Source organism: Dicentrarchus labrax, unplaced genomic scaffold (assembly GCF_905237075.1).
Source record: "Dicentrarchus labrax unplaced genomic scaffold, dlabrax2021, whole genome shotgun sequence".
Classification (NCBI taxonomy): domain Eukaryota; kingdom Metazoa; phylum Chordata; class Actinopteri; family Moronidae; genus Dicentrarchus; species Dicentrarchus labrax.
This window is the reverse complement of record NW_026136715.1, coordinates 5,474,961-5,497,660: the sequence shown is the minus strand read 5'-3', so window position 1 is coordinate 5,497,660 and position 22,700 is coordinate 5,474,961. Positions and strand designations below refer to the sequence as shown.

The following is a 22,700-nucleotide window of genomic DNA, read 5'->3' as shown; positions in this document are numbered from 1 at the left end:
TACCGCTAAAAATCCTTGATGCACGTGCATCGTTGACACAACATGTGTGTGTCCTTCAGGTGGCTCTGATGGGTCTCGCCTCTATGACGGCGTGTGGCGCTACAAGTCCAGCGTCAATGAGTGGACAGAGGTGTCACCGATGCTGAAGGCCCGCGAGTACCACAGCTCTTGCGTGCTGAAGGGTCAGCTCTATGTGGTGGCGTCCGACAGCACCGAACGATACGATCACGCTCTGGACTGCTGGGAGGCCTTGCCCGCCATGCTGCACCCCATGGACAACTGCTCCACCACCACGTGCAGCGGACGCCTGTACGCCATAGGCTCCCTGACTGGGGATGACACCATGGCCATCCAGAGTTATGATGCAGACACGAATCGCTGGGCCATGGTCAGCTGTGGACAGCTGCCTCCATGGTCCTTCACGCCGAAAACTGTGACCCTCAAAAGCCTCATCTACTTTATCAGGTGAGCTACATATCCAAACTAAATCTTTATACTTTTATTTACCATTATTTAGAGTGTACTTGCAGAATCAGATACTGATTGTAAACACCAGTGGACTAAGTACATCTACTCCAGCAATGCACTCAAATTCAATTTTGAGGTACTTGTACTGTACTTGAGTATTTCCATGCTACGTTATACTTACGTTCCACTACATTTCAGAGGTAAATATTTGATAAATAAATATTTTGACACATTTGATAGCTTAAGTTACCAGTTACTTTTCAGATTAAGATTTTAAATAAAGCAATGTTATGAGCTTACAAAATATAAGTGTTTAAGATTAAACAGGTTGTACCAACCTTTTTGCTTGTGATCACTTTTTTCATTTAAATGACTGTTCGAGATTAAACTACAGTATTTATATAAAGAACTGAAACTGTTTGAAAGATTAATCCAAATGCTAGGATCAGAACTTTTTGCCTCTCTCATTAATCATCTCACAACCCCTCCGAGTTACCTTGTGACCATTTGGAGGGTGGCTAACCCCTAGGTTAAAAACCACTGTGCTAATCTACCTAAAAACTGTAAATAAATTAGTTAAAACTACCTCCACCTCGACCAGATATGACAGTAAAATGCTGCTTATACATTGATGCATCAGTATTAATAATGTAATTTATAACACATCAGTCACAAGGTCAGATCTTTCTCCAGAACAAGTACTTTTTATCTTTAAATACTGAATATTTAGTAGGATTTTAAATGCAGGACTTTTACTTGTATTTTTAAACTGTTGTATTAATACTTTACTTAAGAAAAGGATCTGAGTACCTCTTTCACACTTAAAGGCATTTAGACTGTAACAGTCATTCTGTTGTTCTACCACATGGGTGCGCCAGTGTACTCATGGTCGTCTTCTTTCCTGCTGTGATAAATGACAAAACAAGACCACTAATAGAGAATGTAATAGAGAAAATCAAGGTACAAAATATCCTAATCATGTCATAGATGTCCACTGTGCAAATTTACACAGGGAGTTTAATACAGGTTTTGTTTTAAGCTGGTTCTTGTTGATAGATTATTCTTCTTACATAGTTGTTGCAATAGTCAGTAAAGTTAGTATGAACACATTTGAACCAATGATTGTTTTGGCAGCGTCTTAACTTTGCTGTGTTTCTATTTGTAGGGATGACTCCGCTGAGGTTGATGTTTATAACCCTCAGAAGAACGAGTGGGACAAAGTTAATCCGATGACCCAGGTTTGTATTTCACATCTGACTCTTGTCTGCTAGCACAGTAATGAGAAGTGTCATTAATTCAAAGATAATAATAAGCAGAGCTGTTTTAAATACTGCAGTTTGTCACTAGTTAATTTTATTTTTCTGAATACAGCAAAGGGGACGGATGAATGATGCCAGTATGATTACTTTCAAGCATTATTAGGAAATGTAATTGATGCCTCTAGTGATATGACATTAACTTATTAGCCCCAAAACTAACCAAAGGCTGTAAAAGGAGACTCAAATGAGACTGAAATATGTATAAGTACCATAAGTTGAATAATTTAAATGGAGTGTAAGAAGAACTTTAAAGCCGTAAATTTCCCCTTACTACCTTATGTAATTATTTGTTCATGTATTACAACAAACTCCATTTTCTTAATCTCATTTCTTTTACCCAGGTCCACGTTGGAGGCAGTGTGGCAGTCCTCGGCGGTAAATTATACGTGTCTGGTGGTTACGACAATACGTTTGAACTGTCAGATGTGGTGGAAGCCTACGACCCGGCCACCCGCACATGGACTATTGCTGGACGACTACCTCAGCCGACCTTCTGGCATGGCAGCGTCAGCATATTCCGCCAGTTCATGCCCCTGGTGTCCAGCGCTTTCGAGCCTACTGACACACCCGAGTCAAACGCCATTCACCTGCACCGGCACCAACGTCACCACGCGCTCCACAATCTCAACAACAATCTCAACCAAAACCAGAACCAGGACGTCAACCCAGCGCACTGAGTTTGGAGCTAGAAATCTGTGTTACATTTTGGGGTCTGTCCTCCCTCATTGTGCCATGAGTAGTTTACCTCATCACAATGCTAAAGTTGAGCATGTACAAAGTAGTCTGAGCTCCTTATAATCCACTTGAATAGCAAGCTATCATCCTGATAATCATTCAAGCCTTTTGACTGGATGAATAACAAAGAGGCCTTGTGTTTCTTAGCCCCATCTGGTCTCACTGCTTGGGAGACAATGTCGGATGGATCTAGTAGAAGTGTTTAGGGAAGCGGCTGCCTTTTATGCTCCTAATCATACAGTTAGTCCTCGGCTTCAGGTTGTGCTCGATCAAAACTAGTTTGCACAACATATCGTCCCATCATGTTCGAAATCCAAAATGTCTTTAGTTGTTCCGAACGGCTACACTTGAAGGGAAAGTGAGAAGCCAGTCTTCGGTGAGGTGTGATATTATTTAAATATGGGGATAAGTGCGCCCTTTTTTTAGACAGTCTCTCCTGGAAGAGATTCATAGTGTCGGTTGTTTCCATGAAAAGTCACAGGAGAGTGAGAGTTGAGCTAGAGAGTGTCACTCCCTCCTCTGCGCTTCTGACTAATCACAACATGAAGTGGGTGTGAATGTTGGATTGTCCATTTTTTGGAAATTTATAGAAACCCTCAAACTTCTGAAGAAGTATACTGACAGCTTCATCTTAAGCCCCTTTTACTCTGGACAAAAAGCCCACTAACACCCACTAACATCTGGCTTTTGTCTTCAGTGGGAAGGAGTACAATCGGTATTCATTCCCGGGTCAAATGAGTGCAGTAGTGAGGGGTATTCATCGGCTCCAGGTCTGATCGGCAGTGTTGGAAACATGACACCCGGGTGGACGCGCTACTTTTTTCCCCCTTTTCTGGTGAGACGTTGATGCACGTTCTACATTGTTTATTGTTTTTTTTTTTTTACAGTCTATGGGAACAACGTGCCATGTGTAACACTGGCAAGACAGTGAATGACAGTGAGAGAGCTGCTCCTGATTGGAGGGGAAGAGGGAATAAGGAGAGCACTGTGGAGTTAGGTCTGGCTATGCAAGACTACCGGCACTGTGAGATACAGACATTGAGATATACAACAACATATCAAAAAGCAAAATTTTTAGTAACATGACATGGCACATGGAAAAAAATAAAAGAAAGGCAAACTTGTCTTCTGGCAATTGGGAAGGAGTCAGTCACCTATTTGTTTAGGTTTACCTGCATTTAAAAAACCTGCATACATGTGCTAATTTCGGTAAATAGGGTTATGAGTGGTCTTTTCCGAAGGATACTCTTTGACAGCACTTTCGATAAAACAATGTAACCTTTGTTCCTTTGTCCAAGTAGGTTTTCTAGTACAGTGTCTGGTGGGCTTATTACTGCCCCCACTGTAACTACAGTTGGTGAAAACAACAGTTTTAGTGGGTCTTATCTCCTAGTGGCCACAAGGTGCCGCAACAAGGCCATTCCCCCTTTTAAAAAAAAAACTTGGAAAAGCCGCACAAAGATGAGATTTCTGCTTTGTGTCGTTTTCCAAACTATGTTTTGCTGTTTGCAGAGAAAAGACTTTAAGGATGAAGTATAACAAATATATATAATAAATTCCCACCTTCGATAAAGAGCAGTACAAAGCCGCTTCCCTTAGTTTTTGTTATGTGAACCATTCAGGACCATCTTCTACACAGTGGAAGAGGCAGTCGCCAACATGGCCACATGGCCAGGTGTCTGTGTATAGACCTCTCTGTATTAGCAGGGAATTACTGTGGATTGTTTTCCTACAAACACAATAGATTTAAAATTTGAAATGCTTCAGAGGGAACTCCACCGTTTTTATGCATTTACAGGTCTTCGGGAGTACTACTGCATATGTGAAAACAAGGTTGTGTTGAGCCTTATGTTGCTCCAGAGGGAGCTGCGCGAAATCTGTTAGACTGCCTCGAGTGATGTCACTTGAGTCAGCAATGGTTGCGGCTGAAGACTAAAAGTTTGAAAATGAAAAAAGGACATGGCGTCAGAAATAAGTGAGCTTACCGGACCTCTGTAGCTCGCTCCTCATCTCTGACTGAGGGTAGCGACTCGAGGCTACATTAGCTGCTACGAGCATAACAAATCGTTGGTGGTTGAGTTGCATTGTGGGTAACGTAGGTGTCCTCAAGTTTTGATGAAGAAGAGGAGACAATCTCTGGTTCTGCTGCTTTGATTTTGATCCTTTTTTATATAAGCTGTTCACTGTGAGCATGGATGTTTTAAGGGAGAACTGGATACAGCGTCGTAGGCAGGGCCCCGTTCATTCTTATGGAAGCTGCTTGGTGGCGCACGAAGCAGAAAAAGTTAGTTTTCCTAATATAATATTACGCTGGTCTGCATTGTGGAGCAGCGCACTAGACACTTCCACCTGCGAAGCATGGCTGAGCGCGGCCAAGCTGCTAGCTTCCTGTTTAGCCCTCCATTAACTTGAATGGGGGGGGTGGGAGGGGGAATATTTAATTGTGGCTCTTCTAGACTTTCCAAATGTTATTGGACCGAATGGATCAAATTCTGATGAAACAAGTCATTTGCGCGGGTTGTGATGCTCAAAAGAATGTATCCACCGTTTTACAGCTGTTTTGTTTAAAGTCTTGTCGGGCCCCCGGTGCATCGCGTGACCGACACCATTGCTGTAAACACACGGTTTGGCCACTATGTCAAATTGGCTTCAAATCCCGGCGCTCTTCCTAAAGGACTTGACCGTGAGTCTGTCGGTTTTTATAGGAGTGCAGTGCTTAATCGGTGGAGTACCCTTCACATTTTTGTAGCCCAGAGCAAGAGACAAACATTTGGTCAGAAACAGCAATAATCTGTTTACATTCCAAAAACGACGGCAATCACAATTGATTTCTAGCTCTAAACAGACTTGTGGTTTAATAGGATGGGTTGAAATATCTCATACTCAAAAGTGTGCTGAGTAATCTTCTATCATAATAATAGAGTTTCAGAATGGTTGCATGTGAAGTTAACTGAAGTTACTGGGTTGATACACTATTGCTAGTGATAATTAGCATCTCTTTGTGTCACTCCTGACCTTTTAAACTGGGCTACATCAGCCTTTATATAACCACCAGTCAAATGTGCATGAAGAATTTTCTTTGAAAGTTGTATTTACGTCTGTTTTTAATGGTGTTTATGTTTATTTATGAATATATTTGTGCCGTGGTTGTTTCAGATGTGCCTTCCTGTCAGTTGCAACATGAAAACATTTGGTAAATGTTGGTGATGGGGTCGCCAGTCTCAACTGGAAGTGCAAAAGAATCTCAATTTGTTTTCATGTAAAATTAGTTTTGCTTTAATGGTATTGGTATTTTTGAGTGTTTTTATGGTAATGTTAATGCATCCTTGTTTTCTTAGTTTTCATACAAGTTTGTGATGTTGAATACGTTTTGTAAATACAGTATATTCTTAACCTTACGTACTGTTACGTAGTTGGATAATGTTTACAGTGTGGTTACCATAAATTAAACTGCAGGCAGGTCTGAGAGTTTATTCTGCTGGGTCACATTTGATGAGCTGTTAGCAGGTTGCAGCCAAGTGTGAAAAGACATAATGCATTACGTTTTTTTTAAATAAATATTAAGAGTAAGCTAATGCATTCCCCTATAAAGCTGAATATTTTAACATAAAAAAATCATTAACCTGTGTAGCCTCTTAATTCCAAGAAAGGATGTCTGTAAACAATCTGCATGTTACAACCTGTTTATAAGGACAGTATAAATTAAATTTAACAAATGAATTGGTTTTTTAAACATTAAAAGGTGCCCTGTGGAGTTTTCTTGTCAACAAACAAAACTTTACAATTACACGTGTATCCTTTAGGTCAAACAGACATTGAATGCATCTCTTTCTGCATAACATAATTGTTAAACCAATTTTAACATTATTTCCATCCATGTTTGCATACTGGCAGTCTTCTTCTTCACTACCTTTGCAGCAGCATTGTTGCTTCTTGCGCGTTATTGCCATCAACTGTTGGTCAGACAGATAGCAGGGAGTAGGTCACCTGTGTCCTCAGTTGCATGCAACAAAAACCCCACACATAAAAACATTGGTCCATAGCGCTACTAGTGGTGAAAAAACACCACAGCGTAACTCTACCCAGCCTGTCCATATACAGACATACACTACTCACTAAAAGTTAGGGATATTTCACTTTCGGGTGAAATTTATGGAAAATGTAAAAAGTTGATGCTACAGTGATATTATATCATGAAAGTAGGGCATTTAAGTAGAAGGTCAAATTAAGATCACCTGGAAAGGTTATAGTGCAATTTATGTACATTCTGAAATTTCATCCGAAAGCCGAATATCCCTAACTTTTTGTGAGTAGTGTATATCTGCCCTGGTAAGAGCCCCACAGTCAGCGTCTCTACAAACATCCACCTTAAAGTTTGACACTTTGGGAAATACGCTTTCTTGCAGGGAGAAGATTGATACTTCTGTGTATGGTAAATATGAAGCTACAGTCAACAGATGGTTAGCATTGCTTAGCACAAAGACTGGAAACGGGGAAACAGCTAGCCTGGTCGTATTTAAACTTAAAAGTCCCCCTCTACTCGAAAATATATTTTTCTTCCTGTTCCTACATTTGGATGTTTGACCTTCACTGTGCTGAATAGTGTATGTGCAGTTTTACACTAGAAAGATGTTTTCACATTAATCTACTGAAAGTGGAAAGTTTCTCTGCTCACTGAGAGTCTGATTTTAAGGAGCATGATTTATGACGTTTCAAATAGTCTGGAAGTCAATCCTAGTCCAATATGCAATTTATTATTATTTAAGTGTGATGTAGAAACTTGAAGCCACCAGTGCTCAGACACTGAGTATGGACTTTAAAGTGAAGTAGGAGGCATCTGGTGTCCAGCAGGAAAACTTAACATTTACATACTCATAGATTCATAGATTGTTCCAAGCAGACTATTTATATATGTTATAAACACATGTCTGGAGGGGATCTTTAACTAAATCTTTCTACCAACTCCTCTAAAACTCACTAATTAGCATGTTACATATTTTTTGTTCGTCAAGTCTCCAGTGAGCTCTGAGTAAATGCAGGGCAACCAGTGGAAACACCAGGAAGTTACCAGCCGTGGTCAGTAAATACTCATTTCCATTTAACTGCAGTTGTCGTTTTTACACTTTGGTTTTTGTACATATTTAACAAACGAGATCCAACCAGTTAATTAGTGAGCTCTCGAGGTGCTGGTGCAGATTTTAGTTACCATTTGACTGTAGACCGCCTGAGTGTATTTCCCAAAATGTCGAACTATTCCTTTAATACCTTTAGTGAGGATAACTTATTACTGGTTTTCCAGAGTCCAACTGCAGTAAGCACATAAAAAAAAAAGACTCAACAAAAAACAAGCATTATTTCATATTCAACCAGCCTTCATAAGCATGCAGTTCATTACTGCCTTAACTACTAAAAGCATGAGAAATATGGCTGCTCTTCTCTTGCAGGTGTACACACTCAACAGTGACTTTGCTGTTTCTTTATCTTCGAATCTGTGAGACCAGATATTTAAAGGGTGTTCCTCATAATCCCTTATGTCACATTTAAGTGCTTCTCATTCAGGTTCGAGTGGGTTTGAGTGAGCTCTGAGTGGGCCTTGCAGTCTTCAAGTCTTACTCTCTGATAAATTCTCAACGATTCCCTCCATATCCATCGTGGACTCGTACGCCTCGGTGACCAGCTGCGTTTGCTGTAAGACTTCTGGCACGGAGAAACTCTCAGCTGCCTCGACATGACCCAGGTTCTGGTTGGACACCACCTCCTCCATGACCGCGACACTCGGCTCGATCACCACCCTCACTATGCAGTTAGAACTGAGGCCTATCCCGGAGTCAGGCTCTGGGTTTGTGGATTCTTGGATGTCGGCGGACTCTGGGACGTAATCTGTCTCCTCCCCGATCAGCGAGGCTTCCAACGCTTCAGTGTTCTCGGTCTCTCCAGGACTGCGGTCCACATCCTGCACTATCACGTTCCTCAGTTTTCTCTGCCGAGGGTTGTAGTTCTCAGTGCGTTTGTGGATTTGAATGTGTCGTCGCAAGTGCGCCTGAAAGAGGAAGCGTGTAGAGATAGGACATGTGTAAGGGGGTAAAAATGCAGTTAGTATTGATTCAGCCCGAGTAGAGTTGAAACATTTATTCCAGCATTTAAAATATGAGGATTTGTTGCTTTTCTTTGTCTATTGTGAAGGGAAATGTTATAATTTTGGAGTTTGGACTGTACAAATGAATAACCCCAATATCCCACCAGGAAGTTGCAATGTTTCAATCCCAACAATGAACACAAACTCAACCAATCACTGTGAATTCTACGCAGCCTTGCAATTTTGTGCACTCACAAATTATTTTTTTGTACAAATTTGACCAACCTTTTTTCCAGGCGGGAGGGCAGAGAGGTGAGAGACATTTTTCTTTTCATTTTCAAGAGGCTACATTTTTGCGAGTTGGCGGTGATGACCAATTTGTTGTATTATGGGTATTATGGAGTTTGATGATTTCAGTATCGTTGGAGATTCTCAGCACTGCATTGATATGGGTGGCAATATTACTTGTAATGTTTTTGACCCTGATAACTTAAAACCATTAAATGATATATATAAATATTCACTGTTACATCTTAACATCAGAAGCTTAAACAAACATCATTCTGATTTAGCCTCCTTACTGTCTAACTCAAGCTGTCATTTTGATGTTATTGGGTGTAGTGAAACCTGGCTCAATGACTTTTCATATGCCACATTAACAGACCAAATAGAACAGATGGAGGGGTCTGCCTCTATGTTAAGAGCAGTCTCCAAGTAAAAACCTGTGATCTTTATTTAGAGGATGACCATTGTGAGTCTTTATTCATTGAGATTAACAATAATGACAAAACATTTATTGTCGGTGTACTCTATCGCCCACCAGACTCTGCTCTTGACACATTTTGCTGTAAACTGGAAGATCTATTACATAAACTGAATAAGCTAAAAAAAAAGACTGTATACTCCTTGGTAACTATAACATTGATATTTCCAAGGAAGATGGGGCAAAACATGACTTTATGAACACATTGCACTCCTCCTATTTCTTCCCCACCATTAATAGATTTACTAGAGTTACACAGACATCCAAAACGATTATTGACAATATCATTACTAATATTCAAAATACCAAGCTGGAGACGGGAGTCGTGCAGTCTGACATCACAGACCATTTTCCCATTGCAATATTTTTTGGCTCTGGCAAATCGTTCTCTCCTCCACTCTCTAAACTTAAATCTAAAATCCTTAATGAGAGAACCTTACAGCATCTAATTGTAAACTTACAGGCCAAGTTGTGGGACTTAAATGTCATATCGACCATCTTGTAAACAAACTGTCCAAGTATGTTGGCTTGTTCTATAACATCAGACATTTCCTTCCTCTGTCTGCCCTTCTCACGTTGTACAAAACTTTCTTTGAACCACACCTTAACTACTTTTACTGTGATATGGTGCAACACCTTCACCAGCCATCTTAAAAAACTTGTATCCTTGCAAAAGAAAGTGATACGGGCTCTGCCCTGGTCAGAGATAAATTCCCCCACCCACCCTCTATTCCACTGCTTTGAGTTACTAAGACTGGCTGAGCTAAATGAATATCATAATGCCTGCCTTATGTTTCAAATTGTCAACAGGCTGAACTCTAGACTGAGTAGCAGCACACATACCAAACGAGAAGAAAACCACTTATATTAGGAAAATGTCGCCGACATGTGCGCACCAGTATGAGTTGTGTTGTCTGTAGGGGGCCGCAGATCTGGAATGGGATTGATGATGGCCTCAAGGTGTTGCCCTCTATCTCCAACTTTAAAAGACAACTAAAAAATAATTTCCTATTAACCTATATCTAATATAAAACTGTTTTCTCATGGACTACTGGGATGTATGTGTATGTAATGTTATGTATGTTCTGGTGCGCTCTGTGCGTGCATTTACTCATCAACTGTGTATACCATTGTCTGTACCACTACCCTTTCATGAACCATGGGCCCCCACCTATAAGCTTTCCTAGCTTCCTTGGGGGACCCATTCACTCTACCCAATTGATTTTGTACCCCAACTGTGTCATTGTATTATTGTAATGTTTGAAGTGGTATTGTGAATAAACTCAAACTCAACTAAAAAAAAAAAAATCATAGCAGTTGCTAAATGCTGAGTCATATGTCACCAAACTACTGGGGATTTTATTCTTACTGGAACAAGTTGTTTTAATTTTTGAATGAATTATAGAATATAATGAAAGCAGGTATTTCAGCCCACAACAATCCCTAAATTAGAGATGAGAGTACATTTTGCAGTGTTGGACGCAATGAACAACATCACACAGGCACTAAACACATTCAGGTACATTCTCTGGTTTTACTTCACACAAAGGCTACCATCCCTGTCCAGAGAACAAAGGCTCACAATGTTCACTGTGTGAATACTGCTGAACACTGCTTATGCGCAGGGCCTCCACGCAGCCTCAGTGGCCTAATGGATAAGGCACTGGCCTCCTAAGCCAGGGATTGTGGGTTCGAGTCCCATCTGAGGTGTGTAGCAGAGTGGCGCAGCGGAAGCGTGCTGGGCCCATAACCCAGAGGTCGATGGATCGAAACCATCCTCTGCTAAATTAATGACTTTTACAAAGATGATGAATGGCTGTAGAGCCAGTGAGCAGGAAAAAGGAGACGTTACCTTGGGCTGTGGGACACTCTGAAGGGCATTTTTCACTTTTCTATCACGTTGTTTAAACCAGAAAAGTGTTTGAATAATCAATAACATTATCTGCAGATTTATTGATAATGAAAATCATTGTGTGTTGCAGCCCTAGTATTCTCTGTGTGCTCCCACCATGTTTTTGGCTTTGACCAGGTAATATGCAGGGAGTTTAGTCTGTCTGTTGCAGTCTGGGAACACTTTAGTATTAAAGTCACCAATCCTCTCAAGTGTAACAAATTCTGTGGAGGATTTTGAAACCACATGACTTAAAGGATAACTCTTACTCATCAAAGACTGAGCAGTTGAGCAGAACGTGTGAAAAAAGTTGTATGAAGCTGTGCAGAGTGGGATAAATCGCCTTAAGTGATGTCACTTGAGTCAGCAGAGGTCGGGGTTGAAGTTTAAAAACGAAAACCAGACGTCTGTAGCCGACTGCTCATCTCTGATTGAGACTAGTGGCAAGGCTAAATTAGCTGCTACTAGCGTAACACACCTGTCGGCAGTGGTGTTGCATTGTGGGCAATGTAGGCGTGTTTTTTTTGTAAACTCGTTGGAGTACTCTTACCGATGTTACCAATTTGAAGAGATCACCTTGGGCTTTAGGTGACTGTAATGTGTTTTCATCAATGAACCCAGAATGCAACAGGCAGATTAACTGACAATGTAAATAACTGTCGGTTGCGGCGCTACGAGTGAGCCTACCTGCCGGGTGAACTTGTAGCCGCAGTCTATACACTCGAACTTCCTCATGCCCTTATGGCGACGCAGATGAACACGAAGTTGCTCCCTCGCTGATGACGGCAAAAACCACAAGAGGAATCACATTAGCGAGTCCTTAACTCCGTGCTCATTAGGGCACAAAACACAATGTGTTCATGGTTAACTGTGTTTTACCTTTGAACGTTTTGCCACATATGTGACAACAGTGGGGACGGCCCTCCTCGTGCTTGCTGGCCTTGTGCCGGACGAGGGCGCCTTTCTCTGTGAAGCGCTGCTCGCAAACATCACAGCTAAAAGGACGCTCGCCAGTGTGTGTCCGGTTGTGTTTATCTAGACTGGCTGGTGTTAAAAAGAGAGTGATTAATACAAAAAATAATATCTTCACGAGTTAAAGTTAGCATTGTGTCACTGACAGAGAAAACGTTAGTGTTCAAGAACTTCTCTCTGATTGCTCAGAGTGTAATCTATGAATCTATTAATGAATCTATTAATGACTCCAGGGGTTTTCAAAGTCAATCTTTCCAATTCTGTAATATTCTGAGCCAATATATTGACTGCAACAAGAAAAAAAAAGGGTAATGTTAAAGGCTAAACAAAGTATAATGTCATTTTTACTGAGTTACACTGTGAGCTACAACGTGAGCCCATATGGTTCTACATTTCAGCAAACTTGGCACCATTAAAAGAATGCTGAATTAGATATTAGCAGATCTTGTTTTCAATGTATTCACAGATGTACCGACAACTATCACTACATTACTGATTCTCTAATCTAGTTCCGGAGTTGCTCCCTATAACTCCTCTTTTTTTCTATGATTTCTCAGCAGATTTATGCACGTTTATATGCGATGAGCCTTCATGAGCTGTGTGTCACAGCTACTGCTCCAACTCCAACTGCTGACCGTGTTGGTAAATGAACGTATGCTCACACGTTATCTTTGCCTCACATCTCTCCCTCTGTGTATCTAATCTATTCACCATTGTTATGCTGACTGTGATGGCGATGGCAGCAGACCGGGAAGAACAGCCTTTACCTTGCGTCCTGAAGGTTTTGCCACAGAGATGGCATTGGTATGGCCTCTCCCCACTGTGTATACGCAGATGCATGTTTAGGTTGTTCTTCTGGGAGAATGCATGGCCACATAAGTTACACACAAACGGCCGTTCATTTCTGTAAAAGCAGAACCAAAAAAAAACATGAAACAATCTGCTATCATTTCCAAATTTACATCCACCAATATCATCTAAAAGGCACATTTCGCAGAGTTGTTAGGTCCCTCTAGTCTAATCAAACCAGTACTGTAGCAGACAAAAAGAAAAGGGTTCCACTACCTGTGAATGGCTTTGATATGCATCTGCAGGCCATTTCGACTAGATGCTCGATGGCCACACTCCTCACACACAAACGGCTTCTCGCCTCGATGTTTGGCCGCTTCGTGCACTCGCAGCTCTGTCCGAGTTAGGAAGGTTTTGGGGCACTGGGGACACTGAAAAGTAAAAACGGAATCAAAACTACAGACCTATACATTGGATGCAATGACAATTTCAACCTTGAAATCCCTTTTTTATGTCGGTACATCACCAGTAAGTCAAAGTCTCATTGAAAGAACTCACTGCATGTGGTTTGGGATAACCATGGACCTTCATCATGTGAATCGTCAAGCTTTTCTTGTGCATAAACTGTTCAGGACACGTTGAACACTGAAAAAAAAAATGGCCGTGTTAATAAAGATATTTTTAAGAACTAATGACAGATTCGATATCACTTATTATATGATACGTTCTGTGTTTATTGGGTGCAGGCTTCACCTTGTGGGGCATATCTCCTGTGTGGGAGACAACGTGCAAACGGAGCTCTTCTTTTCCATTAAATGTTGAGGAGCATGTCGGGCAGGTGTACGTCTGCAACACAGCACAAACACTGGCGTTAAACTTTCTAGGATCTTCCCTGAACAGCTCATTGAATTGGACAAATGTTTTCTTGTTCTCACCTGTACTCTAGCACAGTCTCTTATCTCATGTATCAAAAGATTCTCCTTCCTGAAGTACCTCTTTCCACATTTAAGGCAACCAAAGGGCCTCTCCCCTGTATGCCGCCTATGAGAAAGACACATTAGTGGCTATTCTTTCAACGGTAATTTGAAGGAAAAATACCCAAGACAAATACCTGTTGTGGACTTTGAGGTAGTATTTGCTCTTGAAGGATTTGCCACAGATGGGACACTGCACAGAGTCTTTCTTCGAGTCTTCTTCCACGGCCTCGCCGTTCTCGTTTTTGTCTGTTTTAGACAGGGCCTTGCGCTTCCGTGCTGTTGATGTTGATGGGGCTAGGGAACTGGGCTCGGCAATGGGCACGTACTCCTCATCTGTGTCTTCAGTGATGCCTTCAAAATCCCCCACATCATCATCTTCTTCTTCTTCTACTTCTCCTATTACATGGCTTACACCATTATCATTTTCGTCGATCTGCAGCTCTGTTACCTGCAAACAGCACAAGACAGGTGTGATAATAACTGCTATATTCATCTTCATCAGTATTTGCACAGTTACATGCAGTAGCAATCATGGTAATACTTATATATATATATATATATATATATATATGCTTGTGTATTCTACCTCAGGTTCACCAGTTGGCTGATCTGAGCTTTGGTTCTCCACAACATCCCCACTTTCTCTCTCCGTGGGAATAAGTGGAGGCCTCTTGCTGGATTTTTCAGAGGCTGTAAGATCAGTGATGGGGCTCCCATCCGTCACCAGTCGCCTGGGGCCCTTCACTACACGACCGGAGCGGGTGGTGGTGGTGGTGGCGGCGGCGGCAGCCATGCTAACATTGGCTGTGGCAGTGTCAAAGCTGGACTCATCTTTTGCGATTGTATGCACATTTTCTTCCTTGACTGAACAAGGAGTTATATCTGATGTAGACTTTCTAGGTCTTCCTCTTTTACGCTTGAAAGGAACAGGATCCTCAGAGGTTTCCTTGAACTGCTGACAGAGCGCAAGTGCTTCTGGTACACACAGGCTGGCCGCTGCGTGCTGCACCTTGTCCAGGTTGTCAGGATTCAACTTCAGCTCTCCGGTGTAGACATAGTTCAGGAGCAGCTCCAGGCCATCATTGGGGCACTCCTGAAGGCAGAACTCCATGCATGTTGCAGTGGGCATGTTGGACTGTTGGAACAGTTCACTGAAACAGGAAAGGATGTTGCGATGTGCCAGGTAGACCACTCCACCTCCCACATTCAACACTGCATCACAAAACCTCCCTACTGCCCTCTGCTGGTTCAGGGAGGACAGGACACGCTGGGCATGGTTGCTCTCTGCTGCAGGCATCCCTTCGGTTTCACTTCTGCTGCTGCATGAGACACAGGGACGTTATATAATACATAATATAAAGTAACTTATTACATTACCCATACAGTATTTACTCTAGAACCCTCCCTTGCACCGCTTTAGTCTTTGTAACCTTGAATACACAGTTTACAGTAACAGTTTGACAATGTATACAGACTACAGTGGCAAATAATGATTATTTTAATCACTGATTAATCTGCCGAATTACTTATTTGTTTTGTCCATATAAATGTAATTTCTTGTTTTCTTTGACCATCAGTTCAAAACTTTAAATGTTTTCTATCTTTCACTGAAAAATAAGCTTGTATATTGTTGTTTATACATAATTATATGTATGACATACATAAAAATGTACCCACAAAATGCTGCTTCCAGCTTCTCAAATTAAATAAAAATCTGAATAATATTTGGGTTTTTAACTGATGGTCACATTAAACAAGAAATTAGACTACGCCACACAGATTGTGATGAGCATGTTTCACCATTTTCTTATATTTTATGCTCAAAACAATTTGAAAACAATCAGATGAAGTAATCCTTAATGAAAATAACTTTAATAATTTTAATGCTGGATCTTCCTGAGATACTGAGAGTACACTGAGAGCCAGTGGAAACCAGACTCAACACTTCCTTGTGTGTCCAAACATACTTAAAGCAAACACTTCATAATTTATAAAGAGTTGATTTGAAAAATGCACAAGACAAACAAAGCATGTCTGCAAATGCAACTTTTTTTTTTTTAAATGAAGTGTCGAATAATAATTAGATGAGACTGAAATCACTCCCATCAGATAAAGTCACCCACTTCTTAAACAATATAGCCCACTGACTTACATTTGTTTCAGTGACACTTTAAATATGATGATTATTAAAATAAAAAGTCTTCACACTTTCTCTATTTCTGACACTATTTTCCTAGAGTGATCATATTTCTTGAAATGATTGCGACCCCCTACCTACCTGCGTACCTCGACGTTTATTTCCTAGCACATATTTTAAGACGATCCCTTAGCACGGCCCGCACCCGACAGCTGCACACTCAGACTCACACTCGCAGTATCGACGAAAAACGGATTATTTCCTCTTACTTGTCGGGAGGCAGCACCCGCTCCGGACACACTGTGAATAGTTTGAAAGCGTAGCAAAGCCGCTAACTTACATGCACCTTCTTTTCGTTTCTTCCAGGCCCCTAAAAACTGCAAAAGGAAGAGGATGTGACGCTGTTTACGCGACCGAACTCCGGGATAAATCTTTGTTGTCCATTATCAAACATCAACATGCACAGCAAAAAACAATAAAACAGCTACACATTAAATCATTATCTGTGTCTACATTGCTTTTATTGGTTTTTTTTTTTTTTTTAAATTTATTATTATCGTGTGACTACAGTAAAGAAAAGTGTAAGAGCTTTACATTGCGTTTCGTCGTAAATAATAAAACTCCGGGTAAAACCATAGTCGACCATCTGGAAGCGGCGTCTGTCTGTGGCTTCACACATGTAAGCAGCTAGCCTGCTAGCGCTGTTGTAGTAACAGTTGGCCACCTCCTCGGACTCCTCTTCGCCATTTATAAACCCTATCCATTTACAATAATCAATAAGAGTCATCTCTACGGCTCTAAGTTGGTTCTCACAAGCGAGGGGGTAAGTTTTCTCCACCTGAATGCGAGAACAGCAGCTAGCAGTTAGCTGGCGGTGAGTGCTGATAGGTGACGGTAGCCCTCGGTAACTTCACGCCGAGTTTTTAAAAATTCACGTCGCTTTGTTGTTGTTGTTGTTGTTGTTGTTGTTGTCTGACAGCCGGTTCCTGTGTGTACTGTGTGTGTTATTCAAACACACGTTGAGGAAGCAACTAGACGTCTTAGCACGGCTAGCTCAGCTTTCGACTTTATCCTAATAGTCCTCAAACATCGAGCTGTCTTCGGTTCGTGTGATAACGATTAATAAATGAATGGTGATGTTTTTGAGTCGTTTAGTTTCCGGGGGGGCAACTATCGAGGGGACACCGCTGACAGCATGGCTGCCCTTTCATGTGCTAATTGTCTTGCATCTCTTCTTTGCAGGCTCCCCCCTTTTTTTTTTTTTTTGTTTTTGTTTTGTTTTGTTTTGTTTTTTAATCATCTGCACCCCCCTACATGAGTCATTGTTGATCACAGAACCATGAAGGTGAACAAACCCACGCAGGTGAAGGGCCAGGCTAAATCTCAGAAGTGGAAGGATGTGAGGGGCAAACGGTGCAGGCCTCCCATCACTCCCTCACAGCTCAACTCCAGCCCTGTCATGGCCAGGGCGGCGAAGGAGCACCAGGCGACTGTGAAGAAAAAACCCAGCGTCAAGAGGCTGAAGAAAAAGGCCAAGGCTGTGTCTGACTCCAAGAAAAACCCTCCTCAGTCTGGAGCGAAGAAATCCCACACACAGGCGAATGGAGGTTCAGTGTTTACGATAGACAACGAGTCAAACGACTCACAGGACTGGAAGGAGTATTCCCAGTCCATCCACAGGAATGGCACGGAGACCTCGGGTGAGGTGGAAGACGCCAGGCCGGATAGACTGGAGGGACAGTCTCTGCATCACTGTGCGGAGAGAGACGATCGACAGAATCACGCCGTACTTGTCATGCAGAAGAATCAGGTATGCTTCAGGATATTTTGGTAAAGATCTTTCAGTTTTTACTGCCGTTTCTTTTGACTGAGCGTTACGTGATTCTCCTGCAGACCCTGTGTTTCCGCGGGAAGTGCTTTTTGACCTGTCTGTACGGTCGGGTAGAAGTGATGGGATTCACCATTGAAGAAGGCCAGGAGTCATATCCGCTCTTCTCCCCAGCCTCACACTGTCCCCTGACCATCAGAGCACTGGATAGCTCTGGTCACACCAGAGATGACAAAACTGAGGCTGCGTCCATCCTCCGAAAGTATCTGTCCGCAGGTAAACGCACAAGCTGCTCACCTGCGGTTCTATACTGTATAATTAGTGTTAGTTGTTAATGTTTTTCTGTCCTTAAACCGTTTTGAATTTGCATTTTGCAGCGTCACGGAAAAGGTTGCTAAAAAAGATTACGCCAAACTCATCCGTCATCCTACTGGAGCCCATGGAGACGCCTCTGACACGGTTTCTGTCGAGCTTTGCAGATCTCAGTGAATTGTTCAGCCCCCCGATGGTAAATTGACTGATATTTTTTAACATTAAGCTGCTGTCAGTATTCACCTAATCACAAGAGGGTGAGAACGTTATTATAGTTCACGTATAGGTTAATGTTCTTTTCCTCTGTGCTTGTTTTTAAGAGTGAACTCATGTCGGCTGTTCTTGACACTCCTCTGAATGGTTTGGGTATGATTCCCCTGGTCAGCACCATCCACGGCCTGAATATGTCACAGAGCTATAGAGATGCTCTCAACGCGATGGTCAGCGCCTGCAGAGGTAAGCTCCTTGTAGACATTCACCCGCGTTACGTAATGCCGATTTAACATGTCGGTCTCACGTCTGCACAAGGTTACATGCACGAAACACGTCTTATTCTACAAAAGATCTCAGAAAGCGTGTGAGCAACTAGAAATCATATTAGAGTCTTAATTTAACTTTATGTGTGTGCGCTGCCAGACGTGATATGATAGGCAGCAGAATTCACTGTCTAATATTGTTAAATAATAAAAGTGACTGGGATCCCACTGATCTCACCAGTTACCTTTTGTTGCCTCTCTCTCTCTTGTTTCTTGTAATTTCTCCTCACTTAACTCAACTGTATGTCATTTCTTTTCACTTCACTTCACTTCACTCCAGAAGCAAGAGCAAGCGTACGTTGTGCTCACAATGGTCATTAATTAAGACCTCAATGGCATAAATGTAAAAATCCAGCCCTGATGTAGCCAGTGAGACACAGAGAAACACCACGCTACTGAATGACAGCAATGTTATGTATTCCCTTTCTGATATCGGCTCACATTTGATGGCAAATTACTGGACACATGTCTTTGATTCCTAGGTGACATGGATGGTTGTGCAGTTATCTTTGTATGTGGCACCAAGAATGTGGGCAAGTCAACATTTATCCGCACCCTCATCAATACCTTACTAAATCAGTAAGTTCTCCTTCGTATATTTAAATATTTATACTGATATATTGTCATATTTTTATATTTATAGGCTAGATTTGTATGTGTAGTTGGTACTTGCATATTGTTATGATCCCTGTGTACAGTACCGTATCATCCGTTGATGTAACATTCCTGTAGAGGTCATTTAGAGTTCATCTTGAGTATGATAGTAATATTTTTGGCAGGAAACTAAGTGTGTGTGTGTGTGTGTGTGTGTGTGTGTGTGTCTGTAGCACAACTAGCGTAGATTATTTGGAAGGTGACCTCGGTCAAACGGAGTTCACTCCTGCTGGTTGCCTGTCTTTGTCGACTGTCAGAGAACCACTTCTAGGTATGTTTTTATCCTCTTGTTACTTCACGACCTTTTATACATGTTATTGTTTAATATTATTTCGTAATTTTTTTTACCTGTTTCCATAGATTTCTTTTAGTCTTTGTGATTATGGCGCATTTATTGCATTGTTAAAGCATTCTTAACTCTCTAGCAGCCTTCCAGTAGGTATTAATAAAAGTATTACATGTTAAAGGAATAGTTCAACATTTTGGGAAATATGCTCATTCTCTTTCTTGCCGAGACGCGAGGGTAAACAGCTACCTAGCTTTGTGCAACCACAACAACCAGCTTTTATAAAGGTCACTAATGAACTTATTTGTTTATCTAATATTTACTTTACAGTGTTTGTTTATGTGCCGGATCGTTCTTTCATATTTACTGAACAGACAAATAAGCAAAGCAAGCAAATAATCTAATATCCCAGAATGCTGTAGAGTTTCTTTCATATTTATCTGAGCAGTGTTTTCCACGTGTGATCCCTGTACTATGTGTGTAGTGTAAGAAGGGATTAGTAGACTAATGTTGAGTTATTTTTCAGGTCCTCCTTTCACACATCAGTGCACACCAGAGCACATGATCTACTACGGTCAGTCGTCATGCGAGGCGGACTTAGAGCGCTACCTGGAATCCCTTAAGTCCCTGTGGCGTAGACGCTCCCAGAGCAGAGAGACTCCCGTCATTATCAACACCATGGGATGGGTCAAAGGTCAGCTCAGGCTACCAACTGTGCAGTGGAAGAATATAAAGAACTTTATACTAACTGTGAACAGTGTCTGAACATGTGCTTTGCCTGGGCCGTCCACAGGGTTTGGATTTAAGCTGCTAGTGGACATGATCCGCTTCTTCCCGGTCTCACATGTGGTCCAGCTCGGTCACAGCGGCATCACCCAGTGTCCCGCCCTCACTCCAGAGTTTCTGAGGACAGCACACGGCTGCCAGACGCACCCACCCGCCCAGACCGCTCTGGACGAGTTTACAGAGAGCCACAGTCCCCCCAGAAGTTACACTCACCTTATTGTACAATCAGAGTTTCAAGGAGTGGGTCGCCAGGGAACAGCGTAAGTTCCCCGCTTTCGGTCTGTGCTGGCATTAACGTCTGAAATCTTTCATTATGTAGCATCATATTCTGTGTGTGCATTGTGTGTGTGACAGGAAATACCAGCGCACTAATGAGCACAGGGAGCTGTCACTGCTGGCCTACCTGAGTCAGCTGCAGTCTGCTGACCCTGGACCAGTTAGACCTCTACACAGCCTCACCCCGTACCAGGTACGTGACAGTCACAATGCTGCAATTGTTTTCTTCGTGATAGGATTCAAATTTTACTTTGTGGCATGTGAATTGTGGTATTATTGGCAGGTAAAAAAAACCTTGCAACACGTAAACAATAACAACAACACATGGTTCTACATCACACATTCTGTATCTGCTTGTCTCAACATTTAAAGAAATAGACTGTTTGGGAAATGTGCTTATTCGCTGCTGAGTTAGATGAAAGACGACTTTGAATGTGAATCTGCAGCTAGAAAAGAAACAAATTGTCGTTTTTACATTCCTGTTTGTTTGTGGATTAAACAACTGAGAAATAACGTGTTAATAATTACCTGACCATTCTCCCTCTGGCCCGTAGGTGCCTCACACAGCGGTGGCTTTAGGTGTGATCCATTGCGAGGTAGTGCCCAGTCACATGTTTTATGCCGCCAATGCCAGTCTGGTGGGACTCTGCTGCCTGTCAGAGAAAGTAACAAGTAGGGGGGGCCCAGTCATGCTGTCGCAGGCTCCCATCTGCCCATGTGTGGGCTTCGGTACGTGTCCTGTCAGAACTTTGTATGAATGGTCAAGTTAACCCTCATCTACCTCATTTATAACAAATAAGCAAATATTTCATGTTTTTAACAAATGTGTTTTGCCAAAAAGTTGTTCAAAGAAAAGTATAGTATGTTATCCTATAAAGTGATGTTACTTATGTTTTGGGTCAGTTAGACCCAGCAACAAAACTCAAAATTCAATTCTCATTAAATTAGAATACTTAAGGATTAAGGTGATAAAACAGTGTTATGTATGTGTAAAGAAGCCCCAGGGTCTCCAGGAACTACAGACTGAAGGTTAGGCTTTAAATGATTGCTCTTGGTTGTTGGATTGAAATGTCAATATTCAGTGTATTTACATATAGTCGTGTTCCAGGTGTTCTTCGAGGTGTTGACATGGCGCGAGGTTTGTACTTTTTGCTGACGCCTGTAGATCCCTCCATCCTTCGTAAGGTCAACTGTCTCCTCTTGGGAGCGATATCGCTGCCTTCCTGCATCCTCACAACACAGGTTCGGCTCTTTCATACACCATAAACAACGTTATTTTCCTCCCTTTACCATTGAAAGTGATCTGTCCAAAGCATAGTTTACCATGACTTATCGTACCTTTGGTCTCTGTTTCAGCCTGCCTCTGAGGGAGAGATACCCTATGTTACCACAGACTACAGTTTTGATCTCACTGGTGCAGGAAAGTTGCGAGTCTTCAAGGGACTGACGAGACCCAGCCAAATTGGGATGTAATGACATTTTCTACACAGCATCGGTTTATTGCCCTTTACTCTTCTTGACTGGTGTCTCACACCAAACCAAGTCAACATTGGCCTTTTGAATGTACAGAACTGAGGTTGAGCCGGACAGTTTTTATGTATCTCAGTTTCAGTCTGACACAGCTGCCAGTATCAGACTCTGCAGGAGGAGATTGCTGCCTCCCTGTTACTGGACTTCCTCGCTGAAAACCCCGGGTGTTCTCACCATGTCTTACAACCTCCTACTGTACTTACATTTGATGGCGCTGTGAAGGAATTCTGAGTTTCTGTGTTTTCTGTCACATGGACGATAATATTACACTTTGTAGTTCAAGCTGTTCTTTGTAGGTGGCATTCAAAAGCTGCAAATGAATACAAAAACCTGCCAGATATTAAATGAAAAACAACTTTTGTTCA

General features: G+C 41.9%; 3 protein-coding genes and 2 non-coding genes across 12 annotated transcripts in view; 4 read left to right on the top strand and 1 right to left on the bottom strand.

Annotated features, from left to right (window-relative positions):
* klhl21 (kelch-like family member 21) overlaps window positions 1-6,263 on the top strand; it is a 15,796-nt gene extending 9,533 nt beyond the window's left edge. For both annotated transcript variants that reach the window (XM_051424591.1, XM_051424592.1), the window contains exons 3-5: window positions 60-465; window positions 1,634-1,706; window positions 2,129-6,263. In XM_051424591.1, coding sequence (XP_051280551.1) covers window positions 60-465; window positions 1,634-1,706; window positions 2,129-2,464 — 815 coding nt within the window. In that variant the 3' untranslated portion in view covers window positions 2,465-6,263. The remainder of the gene's footprint in view (window positions 1-59; window positions 466-1,633; window positions 1,707-2,128) is intronic.
* Window positions 5,980-17,356, bottom strand: zbtb48 (zinc finger and BTB domain containing 48). 7 transcript variants are annotated; one of them, XM_051424589.1, is made up of 11 exons: window positions 17,146-17,356; window positions 14,577-15,309; window positions 14,125-14,438; window positions 13,949-14,054; window positions 13,767-13,859; window positions 13,572-13,658; window positions 13,290-13,444; window positions 12,992-13,128; window positions 12,132-12,296; window positions 11,940-12,028; window positions 5,980-8,562 (listed from the first exon to the last, which is right to left on the bottom strand). In XM_051424589.1, the coding sequence occupies exons 2-11, from the start codon at window positions 15,285-15,287 to the stop codon at window positions 8,125-8,127; spliced, it is 2,295 nt and encodes a 764-aa protein (XP_051280549.1). In that variant the 5' UTR covers window positions 15,288-15,309; window positions 17,146-17,356; the 3' UTR covers window positions 5,980-8,124. The 7 variants fall into 7 exon arrangements, with proteins under 7 accessions (XP_051280549.1, XP_051280547.1, XP_051280544.1 ...); XM_051424587.1 differs by having other exon boundaries at window positions 16,966-17,247; XM_051424584.1 differs by lacking the exon at window positions 17,146-17,356 and adding an exon at window positions 16,277-16,663.
* trnar-ccu (transfer RNA arginine (anticodon CCU)) lies at window positions 10,999-11,071 on the top strand. The gene has a single exon. It is a non-coding gene; the product is annotated as a tRNA-Arg (tRNA).
* Window positions 11,075-11,146, top strand: trnam-cau (transfer RNA methionine (anticodon CAU)). The gene has a single exon. It is a non-coding gene; the product is annotated as a tRNA-Met (tRNA).
* On the top strand, window positions 16,802-22,700 carry nol9 (nucleolar protein 9). Its single transcript, XM_051424590.1, has 13 exons — window positions 16,802-16,950; window positions 17,370-17,937; window positions 18,021-18,231; window positions 18,333-18,463; window positions 18,588-18,723; window positions 19,286-19,382; window positions 19,631-19,728; window positions 20,270-20,437; window positions 20,537-20,789; window positions 20,884-20,998; window positions 21,360-21,534; window positions 21,914-22,047; window positions 22,162-22,700. The coding sequence occupies exons 2-13, from the start codon at window positions 17,467-17,469 to the stop codon at window positions 22,276-22,278; spliced, it is 2,106 nt and encodes a 701-aa protein (XP_051280550.1). The 5' UTR covers window positions 16,802-16,950; window positions 17,370-17,466; the 3' UTR covers window positions 22,279-22,700.